Source organism: Bufo bufo, chromosome 2, assembly GCF_905171765.1.
Source record: "Bufo bufo chromosome 2, aBufBuf1.1, whole genome shotgun sequence".
NCBI lineage: Eukaryota > Metazoa > Chordata > Amphibia > Anura > Bufonidae > Bufo > Bufo bufo.
In genome coordinates this window covers 834,859,424-834,875,618 of record NC_053390.1, presented here as the reverse complement: position 1 = coordinate 834,875,618, position 16,195 = coordinate 834,859,424, and the positions used below count along the sequence as shown (strand labels likewise).

General features: G+C 51.6%; 1 protein-coding gene across 6 annotated transcripts in view; it reads left to right on the top strand.

The window, feature by feature from the left end:
- Positions 1 to 16,195, top strand: part of LOC120990539 (PC-esterase domain-containing protein 1B-like) — an 85,108-nt gene that overhangs the window by 47,103 nt on the left and 21,810 nt on the right. For all 6 annotated transcript variants that reach the window (XM_040419411.1, XM_040419414.1, XM_040419415.1 and 3 more), the window contains 2 exons: positions 951 to 957; positions 1,006 to 1,190. In XM_040419411.1, the coding sequence (XP_040275345.1) occupies positions 951 to 957; positions 1,006 to 1,190 (192 nt within the window). The remainder of the gene's footprint in view (positions 1 to 950; positions 958 to 1,005; positions 1,191 to 16,195) is intronic.

Sequence of the window (16,195 nt, the reverse complement as noted above, 5' to 3'; positions counted from 1 at the left end):
TCCTCCTCCTCCTGCACCGTGTCCTCTCCTCCTCCTCCTGCACCGTGTCCTCTCCTCCTCCTCCTCCTGCACCGTGTCCTCTCCTCCTCCTCCTCCTCCTCCTCCTGCACCGTGTCCTCTCCTCCTCCTCCTGCACCGTGTCCTCTCCTCCTCCTGCACCGTGTCCTCTCCTCCTCCTCCTGCACCGTGTCCTCTCCTCCTCCTCCTGCACCGTGTCCTCTCCTCCTCCTCCTCCTGCACCGTGTCCTCTCCTCCTCCTCCTGCACCGTGTCCTCTCCTCCTCCTCCTCCTCCTATTGCACCGTCTTGGTCCCCATATACCAGCTTCTCCTTCTCTTGCAGTCCATGCCTACTCTTATGGATAAGGCTTCTTTTTTTGTGTCTTGTGGACCAGATCATTCCATTTGATCCATTGTTTGGGTTTAAGGTTAAAATCAGACTTTATTAAAACTTCATTAGAGTCTTACGCACTTTGAACCAACCCCCCGTTCTTAATCCTCTTATCTTTAAAACATGAAAGCCGATAAGTATGGAGCGAAGACAGTCTGAAAACTTCATAAGGCTGGGTTCACATCTGCGCTGTGAAGTCCGGCAGTCTGTTCCGATACTGCTTATCTCTACACCATATATTATCTGTACCCTGCCCACAAAGCTTCTTGTGTTCTGAGGAGCTTACAATCTACTGTCCCTATATACAGGCACTAGATTACTGCTCATGCAAACCTCCCTATTTCAATCAGGAAAAGCAATTTTGGAGGTGTTTGACGGATATGGATGCATCTATTGCTGGTTTGTTGCATCATCCCAATATCTGACTGTGGTGCGGAGGTTCTCTGTACACCTACTTTGAGTCCACACCATTAGTAGGGGTTGCACTAGGACCCTGTGACATATCGAGCTTTGCTACATCTCCCAGTCTTGTTATAACATGCTCTTTTCCCCATGTTTCAGGCTCTCCTTTTCAAACCACAGTTCCTGAGTTGGGTGCTTTCAGAGAATATCTCGATCATATGCTGCTCTCCCCACCCGATTGGGCAGTTATGGGACCACAGTATACCGGGCAGAGGATGATGTGTCCTGGAGGCACAGAATGGGGGCAGCAGCCCCAACTCCCAGCGCCTGTCAATGCCGATGGTGCATACATCCCGAGACACCCCTTGTTCGAAGGGAATGACATTAACGCCATGCCTGGTGAGTATCGCTGCCTCTCATTTGTCTATGGACACAGTAATGTTATATGTGACCGGTGCCCTTTGCCCCTGCATGTCTCCTCCTCCTGCACCGCGTCCTCTCCTCCTCCAGCACAGTGTCCTCTCCTCCTCCTGCACAGTGTCCTCTCCTCTTCTCCTCCTGAACAGCGTCCTCGCGTCTTCTCCTCCTGCACAGCGTCCTCGCGTCTTCTCCTCCTGCACAGCGTCCTCGCGTCTTCTCCTCCTGCACCGCGTCTTCTCCTCCTGCACCGCATCTTCTCCTCCTGCACCGCATCTTCTCCTCCTGCACCGCGTCTTCTCCTCCTGCACCGCGTCTTCTCCTCCTGCACCGCGTCTTCTTCTCCTGCACCGCGTCTTCTTCTCCTGCACCGCGTCTTCTCCTCCTGCACCTCGTCTTCTCCTCCTGCACCTCGTCTTCTCCTCCTGCACCGCTTCTTCTCCTCCTTCTGCACCATGACTTCCATTCCTCCTTCTTCACCAAGTGCTGTCATCCTCCTGCATCATGCCCTTTCCTCCTGCTCCTACTGCACCGCGTCCTCTTTTCCTCCTGCACCGCGTCCTCTTTTCCTCCTGCACCGCGTCCTCTTTTCCTCCTGCACCGCGTCCTCTCTTCCTCCTCCTGCACCGCGTCCTCTCTTCCTCCTCCTGCACCGCGTCCTCTCTTCCTCCTCCTGCACCGCGTCCTCTCTTCCTCCTCCTGCACCGCGTCCTCTCTTCCTCCTCCTGCACCGCGTCCTCTCTTGCTCCTCCTGCACCGCGTCCTCTCTTGCTCCTCCTGCACCGCGTCCTCTCTTGCTCCTCCTGCACCGCGTCCTCTCTTGCTCCTCCTGCACCGCGTCCTCTCTTGCTCCTCCTGCACCGCGTCCTCTCTTGCTCCTCCTGCACCGCGTCCTCTCTTGCTCCTCCTGCACCGCGTCCTCTCTTGCTCCTCCTGCACCGCGTCCTCTCTTGCTCCTCCTGCACGCGTTCTCTCCTCCTCCTCCTGCATCGCGTCCTCTCTTCCTCCTCCTGCACCGCGTCCTCTCTTCCTCCTCCTGCACCGCGTCCTCTCTTCCTCCTCCTGCACCGCGTCCTCTCTTCCTCCTCCTGCACCGCGTCCTCTCTTCCTCCTCCTGCACCGCGTCCTCTCTTCCTCCTCCTGCACCGCGTCCTCTCTTGCTCCTCCTGCACCGCGTCCTCTCCTCCTCCTCCTGCATCGCGTCCTCTCTTCCTCCTCCTGCACCGCGTCCTCTCTTCCTCCTCCTGCACCGCGTCCTCTCTTCCTCCTCCTGCACCGCGTCCTCTCTTCCTCCTCCTGCACCGCGTCCTCTCTTCCTCCTCCTGCACCGCGTCCTCTCTTCCTCCTCCTGCACCGCGTCCTCTCTTCCTCCTCCTGCACCGCGTCCTCTCTTCCTCCTCCTGCACCGCGTCCTCTCTTCCTCCTCCTGCACCGCGTCCTCTCTTCCTCCTCCTGCTCCGTGTCCTCTCTTCCTCCTCCTGCTCCGTGTCCTCTTCTCCTCCTGCGCCGTGTCCTCTCCTCCTCCTGCGCCGCGTCCTCTCCTCCTCCTCCTGCATTGCGTCCTCTCCTCCTACTCCTCCTGCACCGCGTCCTCTCTTCCTCCTCCTGCACCGCGTCCTCTCTTCCTCCTCCTGCACCGCGTCCTCTCTTCCTCCTCCTGCACCGCGTCCTCTCTTCCTCCTCCTGCACCGCGTCCTCTCTTCCTCCTCCTGCACCGCGTCCTCTCTTCCTCCTCCTGCACCGCGTCCTCTCTTCCTCCTCCTGCACCGCGTCCTCTCTTCCTCCTCCTGCACCGCGTCCTCTCTTCCTCCTCCTGCACCGCGTCCTCTCTTCCTCCTCCTGCTCCGCGTCCTCTCTTCCTCCTCCTGCTCCGCGTCCTCTCTTCCTCCTCCTGCTCCGCGTCCTCTCTTCCTCCTCCTGCTCCGCGTCCTCTCTTCCTCCTCCTGCTCCGCGTCCTCTCTTCCTCCTCCTGCTCCGCGTCCTCTCTTCCTCCTCCTGCTCCGCGTCCTCTCTTCCTCCTCCTGCTCCGTGTCCTCTCTTCCTCCTTCTGCTCCGTGTCCTCTCTTCCTCCTCCTGCTCCGTGTCCTCTCTTCCTCCTCCTGCTCCGTGTCCTCTCTTCCTCCTCCTGCTCCGTGTCCTCTCTTCCTCCTCCTGCTCCGTGTCCTCTCTTCCTCCTCCTGCTCCGTGTCCTCTCTTCCTCCTCCTGCTCCGTGTCCTCTCCTCCTCCTGCGCCGTATCCTCTCCTCCTTTTGAGCCAACTCTGGTTGCTATGACAGCTTAGTTCTGATCGGTTTATATGAAAGCTGACCTCTGATTGGTTGCTATGAAAGCTGACCTCTGGTTGCTATGAAAATTGAGTTCTGGTTGGTTGCTATGACAGCTGCGCTACGATTGGTTGTTATGGATTAGGCCTATAAGAATTACCTTGTACAAACTACATGATGGGAACAGGGGTCTGTTTTTTACGACCCACCCTGTACAAGGCTTGTAAAACATGGTAAAAATTACATAGTGGATGACTCAAAATACACATACAGTCAGCTACAGACAGTAAGATATACTGAAGCACAGATGTACAGTAAGTGGAGGAGTCAGGTGTCCTGTCAATGTCAGCTGTAGACATGCTGGACAACCTGTCCTCTCCATTTATCTCTGACCTAATCGCATAATACTTTCCCACATGTAATCTCCAGTCCACAACCTGTCCTCTCCATACATCTCTGACCTAATCTCCTGACACCTCCTCACATATAATCTCCAGTCCACACAGCCTGTCCTCTCCATACATCTCTGACCTAATCTCCTGACACCTCCTCACATATAATCTCCAGTCCACAGCCTGTCTTCTCCATACATCTCTGACCTAGTCTCCTGACACCTCCTCACATATAATCTCCAGTCCACAGCCTGTCTTCTCCATACATCTCTGACCTAGTCTCCTGACACCTCCCCACATGTAATCCCCAGTCCACAGCCTGTCTTCTCCATACATCTCTGACCTAGTCTCCTGACACCTCCTCACATATAATCTCCAGTCCACAGCCTGTCTTCTCCATACATCTCTGACCTAGTCTCCTGACACCTCCCCACATGTAATCCCCAGTCCACAGCCTGTCCTCTCCATACATCTCTGACCTAGTCTCCTGACACCTCCCCACATGTAATCCCCAGTCCACAATCTGTCCTCTCCATACATCTCTGACCTAATCTCCTGATACAACCGCACATGTCTCCAATCCACAACCTGTCCTCTCCATGCATCTCTGTCTTAATCTCCTGATACCTCCTCACATGTAATCTCCAGTCCACAGCCTGTCCTCTCCATACATCTCTGACCTAGTCTCCTGACACCTCCCCACATGTAATCCCCAGTCCACAACCTGTCCTCTCCATGCATCTCTGATCTAATCTCCTGATACAACCTCACATGTAATCTCCAGTCCACAACCTGTCTTCTCCATACATCTCTGATCTAATCTCCTGACACCTTCCCACATGTAATCTCCAGTCTACAACCTGTCTTCTCCATACATCTCTGATCTAATATCCTGATACCCCCCCCCCCCCACATGTAATCTCCAGTCCACAACCTGTTTCCTTTGAATTATCTCTGACCTAATGTACTCATACGTCCACACATGTAATCGCCAGTCTACAACATGTCTTCTCCATACATCTCTGACCTAATCTCCTGACACCTTCCCACATGTAATCTCCAGTCTACAACCTGTCTTCTCCATACATCTCTGGCCTAATCTCCTGATACCTCCCCACATGTAATCTCCAGTCCACAACCTGTTTCCTTGAATTATCTCTGACCTAATCTACTCATACTCCCCCACATGTAATCACCAGTCTACAACATGTCTTCTCCATACATCTCTGACCTAATCTCTTTATGCCTCCTCACATGTAATCTCCAGTCTACAACCTGTCCTCTCCATACATCTCTGACCTAATCTCTTTATGCCTCCTCACATGTAATCTCCAGTCTACAACCTGTCCTCTCCATACATCTCTGACCTAATCTCCTGATACCCCCACATGTAATCTCAGATCCACACAGGACCTTTTTCTTTGCTCTATTCTTATCTACTCCTCCTCTCACAATCGTCTCCAAGGTTTCTCAAGTGCATTCTTCTCCATGCTATGGTATTCACTACTTCAGCACATCTGACTCCCCATGAGCATCAAAAACCTTCAAAAGCCATCTAAAAACCTACCTCTTCAGCCATATGAGCAGCTTCTACCCTCATCTACTTCACCTGTGGATTGTGAACCCTCCTGGGCAGGGTCCTCTTGACTTCTGTACCAGTGTGCCTCTATGTTAACACATATTTACGGTACTTGTTTCTGTATTGTATTGTATACTAGCAGAAGGACGCGGCTTCGCTCGGGTATATTTCATCTATTTCATTTAATGTTTGTGTGTGTCGTTAAAAGATATCAACACTATAACAGTGACATCTACAGCAACCTGCCCCCAAAACAGTGACCTCCACAGCCCCCACCACTTAACACTGCCCCCCCCCCCCCCCCACAGTGGCGCATCCCTTAAAATTGGACCTCCACAGCAGCCCACCCCCTTAACTTTGACCGTTACAGCAACCTTCCCCTTTAACAGTGACTTTCACAGCATACCAACCCCTTGACATTGCCCTCCACAGGGGCCCGCCCCCTTAACAACGGCCTTTACTGGATCGGGGACCTGTCCTTTTGAACAGCTTACTCTCAGACAGCAGCACTGTGCTGTGTGAGTGTGAGCTGCAGGGAGAAAGTCACCCTCCCTCCCACCCCTGACAGAAGTTGATTTTTACCTTCATTTTTTCAATCCCTGTCTGATCAGGAAAGGGGCGTGGCCTAACCAGATCTGGGCGTGGCTTAACGAGACCTAGAAGTTAAAGCGAACCTGTCACCATGATTTTGCGCATAGAGCTGGGGACATGGGTTGCTAGATGGCCACTAGCACATCTGCAGTACCCAGGTCCCACAGCTCTCCGCGCTTTTATTGTGTTAAAAAAACCTTTTGAGTGATATGCAAATTAGCTGATATGAGTCCTGTAGCCGGAGATGAGTCAAGCGTCGAGGAGCCCAGCACCGCCCCGCGTCCTCCGAATCTCCTCCTTGCCGGCTGACGTCACAGAGCTGGAGCGCCGAAATCTCGCGATGCGCGAGCTAGCGCATGTGCAGTGTCGGCATCATGTTCATTCCCTGTGCTGGCATCAGCACAGGGAACGAACTACGCATGCGCTAGCTCGCGCATCGCGAGATTTCGGCGCTCCAGCTCTGTGACGTCAGCCGGCAAGGAGGAGATTCGGAGGACGCGGGGCGGTGCTGGGCTCTTTGACGCTTGACTCATCTCCGGCTACAGGACTCATATCAGCTAATTTGCATATCACTCAAAAGGTTTTTTTAACACAATAAAAGCGCGGAGAGCTGTGGGACCTGGGTACTGCAGATGTGCTAGTGGCCATCTAGCAGCCCATGTCCCCAGCTCTGTGTGCAAAATCATGGTGACAGGTTCACTTTAATAAAAAAATATATATATTTCAATCTGAGGGGTGGGGGGCGTGGCCTAACCAGACCAGGGGCGTAGCTTAGCAGGGCCTGGGGCGGGGTTTTAAAGGGTGGACACATTGTGGCAGGGGGCGTGTCTGGGCTCCTTCTTACTGGCTCATTTGCATACCAGATAAACTGGATTTTCAGAGAATACAAACATCTATTGCTGGAACAAAGGCACATCTGGAAATAAGGTGCTAAGTGCTATTAGGCCATGGCTTTACTTCAATAGCGATTATCCTGGTGACAGATTTCCTGTAAAGCTCTCCTACAGCAGTGAAAATAAATGGCTGGGTTGTTATGGAAACCTGGAGTAAAACTGTATGTGGAGGCTGAAGGACCTGCGAGCTTCTATTGGCTGATAAGGGTCATGTGACCAAGCTTCTATTGGCTAATGCATTTTTTGGGAATATCTCGGGAACGGTACGTCCTAGAGAGCTGAGACCCGCAAATTTTGTGATTGTAAATGTGATAGTGCGGATTCCTTTAGCGGACATTATAGCGGTTACTCCAGAGCATAGAGGGGTTTCCACCGCTGGAGGGTATCCTTTTCCCGATCATTGAGGAGTCTTCTCAACATCCAGTAGTGATCCAAGTGAAGAAGCTCTTACCAGAGCTTGTGTGAAAGCTGTATAGTTGTTACCCCCAATTAGAGACAAGACTCTAGATTGAGGGTGAAGAACTAAACTTTATTGATGGCCACAGCTCGGCCTTTTATGCAGGAACACAAACTACAGCAACCAATCAATATACAGTAAAAGATAATGCACTCAGAAAACAGGGGCTTGGTCACATAGCTTACAAGTAGATACTGTGTCTTTACCCAGACAATGGACCAGAGTGTTATCTTGTGGTTAGAGCAGACTGAATGTCTGAACGTGTGTCTACACCTATGTCCCTGATACACATAGATGTCTGCGTCCATTGTTAAGAGTAGGTATCCAAGGCCCTGGCTAAAAAACATCTTTAAAACAGGTGGATCTGTTACAGGGCTCCCTCTTTGTGGAACACTCCAGCAGACCCGGTTTGGTTCTTTTTCGGGTCAACTGGAGGCTGCCTGATTAGGACTGAGTTCAGTCTGGCGGGACAGCCCATCAGCATTACCGTTCTGTTTCCCGGAGCGGTTCTGGATGTTAAAGTTATATGGCTGTAGTGCTAGGCTCCATCTCAGTAATCGTCCGTTGTCTCCGGCCACCCTGGTTAACCAATCCAAGGGGTTGTGGTCCGTGACTACCGTGAATTCTCGCCCATACAAGTAGGGGGTGAGTTTCTTCAGCCAAACACTCCTTTTCAACTGCCGCATAGCTCACTTCCCGGGGCAATAGTTTGCTGCTGATGTAAGCGACCGGGTGCTCTCCTCTGTCCTCTCCCACTTGGCTTAGAATTGCCCCCAGTCCGAACATGGAAGCGTCTGTGTGGACGGTAAAATGTTTGTTAGGGACTGGGGCAGCCAACACAGGAGCATGTACAAGAGCATCTTTCAAGGCTTGAAAAGCAGTTTCACAGGCGGGAGACCACAGGACCTGTCTGGGAAGGTTCTTTTCCATTACGCCCCATGACAGCACCTGTGGGAGAGATCCTTCTCCTTCCGGACAGGAAACAGGAACTTCCCAGATCTTTAAATTGGTCCCGTGCCTTCCACCTTCAGTTCTTTCCTGTTTCCTGTCCAGGGACAGGAGGATTTCTTTCCAGGTCTATTTTTCGGCTGCAGGACCTCTAGGGTTAAAACGAAACCTAGTGGAGGTACCTGTCGGCGTAAGTCTCCACTAGGAGCCGCTGAGAAGCCCGGCGTCTGCAATTCTTTTCCCTTCTTCGGAGCCATGGGGGGATGCCTGAGGCTACCTCGTGTCCCTGCCTGCCGGCGAAGTCGCGGCATGAGGGGGGAGCTGCGTCTTCCCCTCTCATTGACGCTGGCTGTGCTGGACGCGCGCGTCGCACCGGAAGTGACTCGTGCGTTCCACCGGCCGGAAGGGGGAGGAGCTAAACATGGCGGGCGCTGCGCGGCCCATTTGAAAAAGGGAACGCCGGCCAGCCAGCGTGGAGGGAGTAGCAGCAGGATCGACCGGCACAAGCGGCACCTACAGCCCTCGTTTGGCCCCCTTTACACAGCAATATGATGCAGGAAGAAGGGGATGTACAACAGCGCACCGACAGACAGGAGCAGCTTTTGGAATCCAGCATGGTACTCCTGGGGGTAAGAGGGGTTAACCCCTACCATCTCCCTTTGGGGAGTTATTATTATGGTCAGGTTAAACTGATGGGCTGTTTTATTAAATGCAGGCTAAAGAGGCCCCAAAGAAAGCTTCCCACAAAAGAGCTAAGGAGTGTGGAATTTGCAAGAGGAAGTTGGATCCATCTTACTCCAAGACATGTTGTCAACCATGTCTGGATAAGTTGGTGGCAGAGGAGTCGCCATCTTTATTACAGAGTATCCAGAATTTAGTAAAAAATGAAGTCCGTTCGTCCGTAGAGGAGCTTAGAAAATCCCTGCCTAGCTCATCCAGGCATAAGAGGGCCCAGGCGGTAGCGGAGGATACTATGGACTCTGGGTCTGAGGAGGGCGCTATTGTAGACTCTTCTGAGGATTTGACAGGGAAGCCGTTGTTTAGAGCTGAAGATACGGACCTATTATTGAAGGCGGTTAGATCCACGATGGAGCTGGAGGAGGAAAAGGAGTCCAGGTCTAGACCAGAGCTGATGTTTGAGAGCCTTAAGCCTAAAAAGTCTAGAGTTTTCCCCATTCAGGACCGTATCAAGGACCTGATTAAACGTGAATGGGAGAAGCCCGATAAAAAATTCTTTATCCCTAGAGCGGTCAAGAGAAAGTACCCCTTTGATGATCAGGAAGTCTCAGCTTGGCAGGAGGTACCAAGGGTAGACGCTCCTGTAGCTAAGATAAATAAGAAGTCAGCTCTCCCGTTTGAGGATCTAGGGTCCCTTAAAGATCCCATGGACAAAAGGGCTGATGCATACTTAAGGAAGAATTGGGAAGCCTCCACTTCTGCCTTTAAGCCAAATATAGCAACTACCTCGGTGGCTAGGTCATTAAAGCTCTGGTTGGAGGAATTAGAGTCTCATATAGAGAATAAGACTCCTAGGGATCAGCTGCTCGAGGCGATACCAACTATGTCCAGTGCAGTGGACTTTATCTCTGATGCCTCCGCTGACGCATTTAGGCTTTCCGCTAGGGCGGCTGCACTATCCAATTCAGCCAGAAGGTCGTTATGGTTGAAAGGGTGGAAGGGCGACATAGCTTCAAAATCTAAGCTTTGCGCCTTACCTTGCCAAGGAGATTTTTTATTTGGATCAGCCTTAGATGACATTTTAGATAAGGCCTCCGATAAGAAAAAAGGATTTCCAGCACCGTCCTTTCCTAAACAGGGGAAGCCATTTCGGAATAATGAAAGAAGGAAGGCTTTTGGGGATCAAAAGAAAAGGAGGGAGTGGAGATCTGATAAATCAAAAAGTGTGCTGTTTAAATCCAGACCTCAAACATCAAGCTCCACTCAACAATGACGCCAGACCCCAAGTGGGCGGTCGTCTTTATTTTTTCCAGCCTGGAGAAATATTACCGCAAGCGCCTGGGTAAAGGATATTATAAAGGAAGGCTATCGCCTAGACTTCAAGAGACTACCACCCAGGACATTCAAAGTTACTTCTTTAAACCAAAATTCTCCAAAACAGGTGGCACTTTCGGAGGAAATAAACAACCTCCTGGAAAAGGCAGTCCTTGTCCCAGTCCCAAAGGACGAACAAGGAGAGGGTTTTTATTCAACCCTTTTTCTGGTCCCCAAGCCCAACGTTGGGCTTGGGGACCAGAAAAAGGGTTGAATAAAAACCCTCTCCTTGTTTAGACTGATTATAAATTTAAAGGGTCTCAACCAGTATCTGTCCTACCAGAAATTCAGGATGGAGTCCATCTCCTCCACGGTCCTCCATCTGTTTCCCAACTGCGTGATGGCCTCAATAGACATAAAAGACGCCTACTACCACGTGCCCATCCATCCCTTGTCCCAAAGATACCTGAGGGTGGCAGTGAAGATGGGGGAATCAATCGTCCATTTACAGTTCAGAGCACTTCCTTTTGGGGTATCACAGGCGCCGAGGCTCTTCACAAAGCTGATGGCGGAGGTAATGGCAGAAGTAAGGAGGTCGGACATCATTATAGTCTCATACCTGGACGACCTTCTCTTGGTAGGGCAGTCCCCAGAGCAGTTGAAATCTCACATACAGAAGATCCTGGGGATCCTGATGAGCCTGGGCTGGTTAATAAATTGGGACAAATCATCCCTGATTCCAACATCCAGATGCGTTTTCCTAGGCATCCTGTTAGACTCTCAGACTCAGAAATCTTATCTTTTTAAGATAAGATAAGACAAGAAGGAGGGGATTCAGCAGAAGATCAGGTCTTTCAGTAAGATCAAGGAAGTCCCCTTAAGAAAAGCTATGTCTATTCTGGGTCTGATGACGGCTGTGAGGTGGGCTCAATTCAGGTCCAGAATACTGCAACGTCTCATTCTGTCCAAATGGGATGGGAGGTCGCTATCCCTGGATCACAAGATTGTGGTCCCGGGTTCAGTAACCCGGTCCCTAGCTTGGTGGCTAAAGGCTTCGAACCTCGGTCGGGGGGTAGAGTGGGTGAGACACGACCCCTTGATAATAACCACCGACGCAAGCCCTTGGGGATGGGGGGCCCATTCAGTTTTGGGGTTTTTCCAAGGTCCTTGGTCAAGAGACCAGAGTGCTCAGTCCCAAAATGCCAGGGAGTTAAGAGCAGTCCTGTGCGCACTAGAGAAAAGTCTCCCTTTTTTGTCTCAAAAGCATGTCAGGATCCTATCAGACAACGCCTCGGTATCCTGGGAGATAATTGAGTGACAACATAAGCCAACCACCCTCCCCATGTGTCACATCCTTAGTTGGCTGTGGTAAAACTGTGAACAAGAGTCAAACAGTGTTCATGATGGAGGGCATAATAAAGGGCTTTCCTTCACACTGCTCCCTCCTTGCTGAAAGCTCCGGCAGACACAGATGGACCTTTTTCGGGTGGACTTGGGGCTGTTCGGGTAGCCCCTGAGATACTTAAGCTACCAACTCTGTTTGCCTAGACAGGCCATCCGCATTCCCGTTCAACTTGCCAGGCCGGTAGTGTATAGTGAAGTCGTATGGTTGTAGGGCTAGACTCCACCTGAGAAGACTGGCGTTATCCCCTGCAACCCGATTGAGCCAGACGAGGGGATTGTGGTCGGTGATGAGGGTGAATGCACGCCCATAGAGATAAGGTGTCAGTCTTTTCAGTGCCCAGACGAGAGCTAGGCGCTCTTTTTCGATAGCTGCATAACTAACCTCCCTGGGCAATAGTTTCCGGCTCAGGCTACTGGGTGCTCCTCTCCGATCTGGCTTAACACTGCCCCCAGTCCAAACATGGAAGCATCTGTGTGAACGATAAAACGTTTATTAGGATCAGGGGCGGCGAGAACAGGTGCATTTACAAGAGCTTGTTTCAGGGTTTGGAGGGCTGTCTCACACTCCGGGGACCACAGGACCTGTTTGGGTGAGTTTTTCTTTGTCAGGTCTGACAAGGGTTTAGCCAGGGCGCTATAGTCAGGGACAAACCATCTATAGTAACCGGCTGTCCCTAAAAAAGCCATAACTTGTGTCTTGGTACGGGGAGTGGGCCAATTGGCAACAGCCTCAATTTTAGCCGGCTCCGGTCGTTGTTTTCCACAACCTACCCTGTGTCCCAGATATTGAACTTCCGCCCATAACAATGTGACACTTCTCGGGTTTCAAAGTCAAACCAGCTGATCTGATCCTGTCCAATACGTTCCCTATGTGGACTAAGTGGGCTTCCCATGAATCGCTAAAAATGGCTATGTCGTCCATGTAGGCACACGCAAAGTCCTGGAGCCCATCTAGGAGACGATCTACCATTCTTTGGAATGTAGCTGGTGCATTCTTCATCCCAAACGGCATGACCCTAAATTGATACAGGCCGAACGGGGTGACTAAGGCAGATTTCGGAACAGCATCCTCGGCTAGGGGAATTTGCCCGTAGCCCTTGGATAAGTCGATAGTAGTCAGATACTTCCCCCTAGCGATGCGGTCCAGCAGTTCGTCTACCCGGGGCATTGGGTAGGCGTTTGTAACCGTCTTTTCATTTAGTCTCCAGTAATCTACACAGAAGCGGGTCGTACCGTCCCGCTTTGGCACTAGTACCACCGGTGAGGCCCAAAGGCTTTCCGAATGCTCAATGACTCCGAAACGGAGCATCTCCTTAATTTCCTTACGCATTCCTTCCCGGACCGCCTCGGGAATGCGGTAGGGGGTTTGCCTCCACAGAGCCTGGCCTGGGGTCTCTACCCTGTGGGTCACTAGTCTAGTGTATCTGGGCTCCTGAGAGAACGTGGCCTGTTTGGCTTTCAGAAGGGTGATCGCCTGTGTCCGCTTCTGTGGTCCCAGCCGTTCCCCCAAGTGTACCAACTCTATGGCCCTTTCTCTCTGGTCACTCCCTAGCAGATCAGGTAACGATAAGTTATCCGTATCCTCAGATGCTGGGGCACATACGGCCGCCACTTCTTCCTCTCTCCCTTTGTACTCCTTGAGCATGTTGATGTGAAATGTGCGCTTCACATCCTCGTTCTCACAGCTGGCAACAGTGTACGTTGTGTCACATATCTTCCCAATAATCTGGTATGGTCCCTGCCAGGCATTTTGTAGTTTGTCATGCCAGACCAGTTTAAGTACCATAACCTTCTGTCCCAGTTGAAAACTACGGTGTTGGGCCTTCCGATCATACCATACCCACTGGGCCGCCTGAAGGTTCTCATGTACCATCTGCGTCAATGCCTCCATTCGGTCCCTCAATTCCAGCACATATGGTATAGCAGCTCGAAGGGCGAGAATCCTGTAGATTCCTGCGGCACCTCCCTATAAGCAAAGAGGAGGTGAGGCAGGAACTGTTCCCAGTCTCTGTAAGTGGCTGTGAATGTCTTCAGCATTTGCTTCAGAGTTCCATTAAATCGCTCACAGAGACCGTTAGTCTGGGGGTGATATGGGGAGCTCATCAGGGGTTTTATCCCACAGATCTTCCATAGCTGATGTGTTACAGACGCTGTAAATTGGGTACCCAGGTCAGATAGAATTTCTCGGGGAAATCCTACTCTTGAGAATACCTTGACCAGGGCATCTGTTACTGTTTCAGCCTCAATATTGGGCACCGCTACCGCTTCGGGGTACCTAGTGGCGTAATCCACTATGGTCAGGATGTAACGTTTACCGGAGCGGCTAGGTTGAGCCAGGGGCCCTATTAAATCCACCGCTACCTGACTAAAGGGTTCTTCAATTATGGGCATGGGGATCATTTTGGCCCTAGGGTGGTCACCTCTCTTGCCCACCCGTTGGCATACTTCACAAGTTTGACAACACTGTCGGACATCATTGGAGATTCCTGTCCAGAAAAAATGTTGGGTCGCCCGGTATGACATCCGCTGGATGCCCAAATGCCCAGCTAAGGGGATGTCGTGCCCAATTCTCAACAGCTCAACCAGTTGTCATCTCTCCCTGTAAGGTAAGCTGCCGCTGGGGAGTCAGACCGACTGTCAGGGCTCCGGGTAACGCTGGCTGTAGTTGGGGATCTGGGCCGCCTGCCCAGCATCCCTGTAGGGCCGGTGGAGAGACTTCGGTCCCATCTCTACCTGCCGTCGGGAGGTCTTCCCAGAACCAGTCGATGAAGTTCCCTACTTTGGGAGTTGGTAGGGAAGCAGGGGGTATCACCGCCAAGTCTTCCCAGTTGTAGGAGGGCAGATCTGGCTCTGCTTGTTGGGTAGGTTGGGGATGAACGTAGCTGAGCAGGTGTTGGTATGTCTGCTCCAGCTCCCACTCCCTTGTTACCAGGTGGGTCATGTCTTTGCTCACCTCCCATCCGTCAGCATAAACATGCAGGCCCATCCGGTAGTCGTAGATGTCCCAAAACCTAGACTCCTCCGTGCTGCCGAGATCAATGTCCTCCTCCAAGGCCTCCCATAGTAACCCAGGTCCATCATAATCCTTCCCTTCAGGTAAGTCGTGCTCGGCCGTCCAGGGGGAATGTTGAATGACATGCCACCTTAGGGCCCGGTATGCGTCCTCTAGCCAAAGCTCCTTACATACCAGGCTCTGGAGCTCTGTTACCCATCGCCACACACTTCTGTAGCTGCTGCTCATAACTGGGGAGACTCTCACCTCGCTGCCGCTGGGCATTTTCCAGGGCATCATACCAGACTTCCTTTCTGTCTGCATCCCTGAAGTCCGCGGCCGCCTCCTCCTCGTCATGGAACGCTGTCCGATGACTAGTTGATTCCATCCTGCTGTATCCAGGGGCGCTGTACGGATACTAGCGTTGCCCTCAATATACTCCACGAACGGTGTCTCCGAGCTGCTTCTCCTCGCACTGGGACGCTATCCCACTGCTGCCACCACTGTAACGGATCTCCTGGCACCCCGACTGGGTACCTCCATTGATGGATGCTCCTAGTGCTTCCCGAGGGCTCCAAGCACTCTGCTCAACACCGTAACCACCATAGGAACAAGGAACAGGAACAGCTCTTACAAGAGCTAGGGGTTATAGCCAGGGGAGTATACAGCGTATAGCAATCCCCACACACATGAGACAAGGCTCTATGTTGAAGGCCAAAACAGGAACTTACTTTATTGAAGATCCACTCAGTATATATACAGTTCAAGAAGTCTAACAACATAAATCAATCAACCATGAACAACATGCAAACAGACATCTTCACCCCCTCCATAATGAATGAATAGGGAGAGAGGAGACACATGTGATGGGATTATCTCTTGAGTGTATCATAGGATGATCTACTCATCTAGGAGTCGGCTGCTCCTAGAGTTAGCTATCTTAATCCCATCACTAACACAATCAGTGGGAGTCTCAGTGCAGAGTTAACCCTTTTTGTGTTGTTGAATCCACACCCTGCACCTTTAATGGGCAATAGGAAATATGTGGCATATAAATTCCACACATAAATCAGGGTTCATAGTTCCTTGTAAACCCAAAAGGTCTGAGGGTGTCTCCATAGTTCTGGGTCCATAGTCCGTAGGAAGGAGGCTAGCCCTCAGGCTTCTCCAGCAGCCTCAGTGATGGTTCCGTCCGTCACAGTAGGCATAAAGGCAGACGTAAGAGGACCCAAATCATTGCCGAGTATCACATCGGCGGGCAAATCCTTCATGACCCCCACCTTTACTGTTCCATACTTCACTCCCCAATCCAAATGAACTTGGGCAGTGGGGATTCTATAGACGGCTCCCCCTGCCACCCGAACAGCAATAGATTTGCCTGTCGGCTCCTTGTTGTTATTGAGCAAATGTCTCTGAATCATAGAAACATAGAATGTGTCGGCAGATAAGAACCATTTGGCCCATCTAGTCTGCCC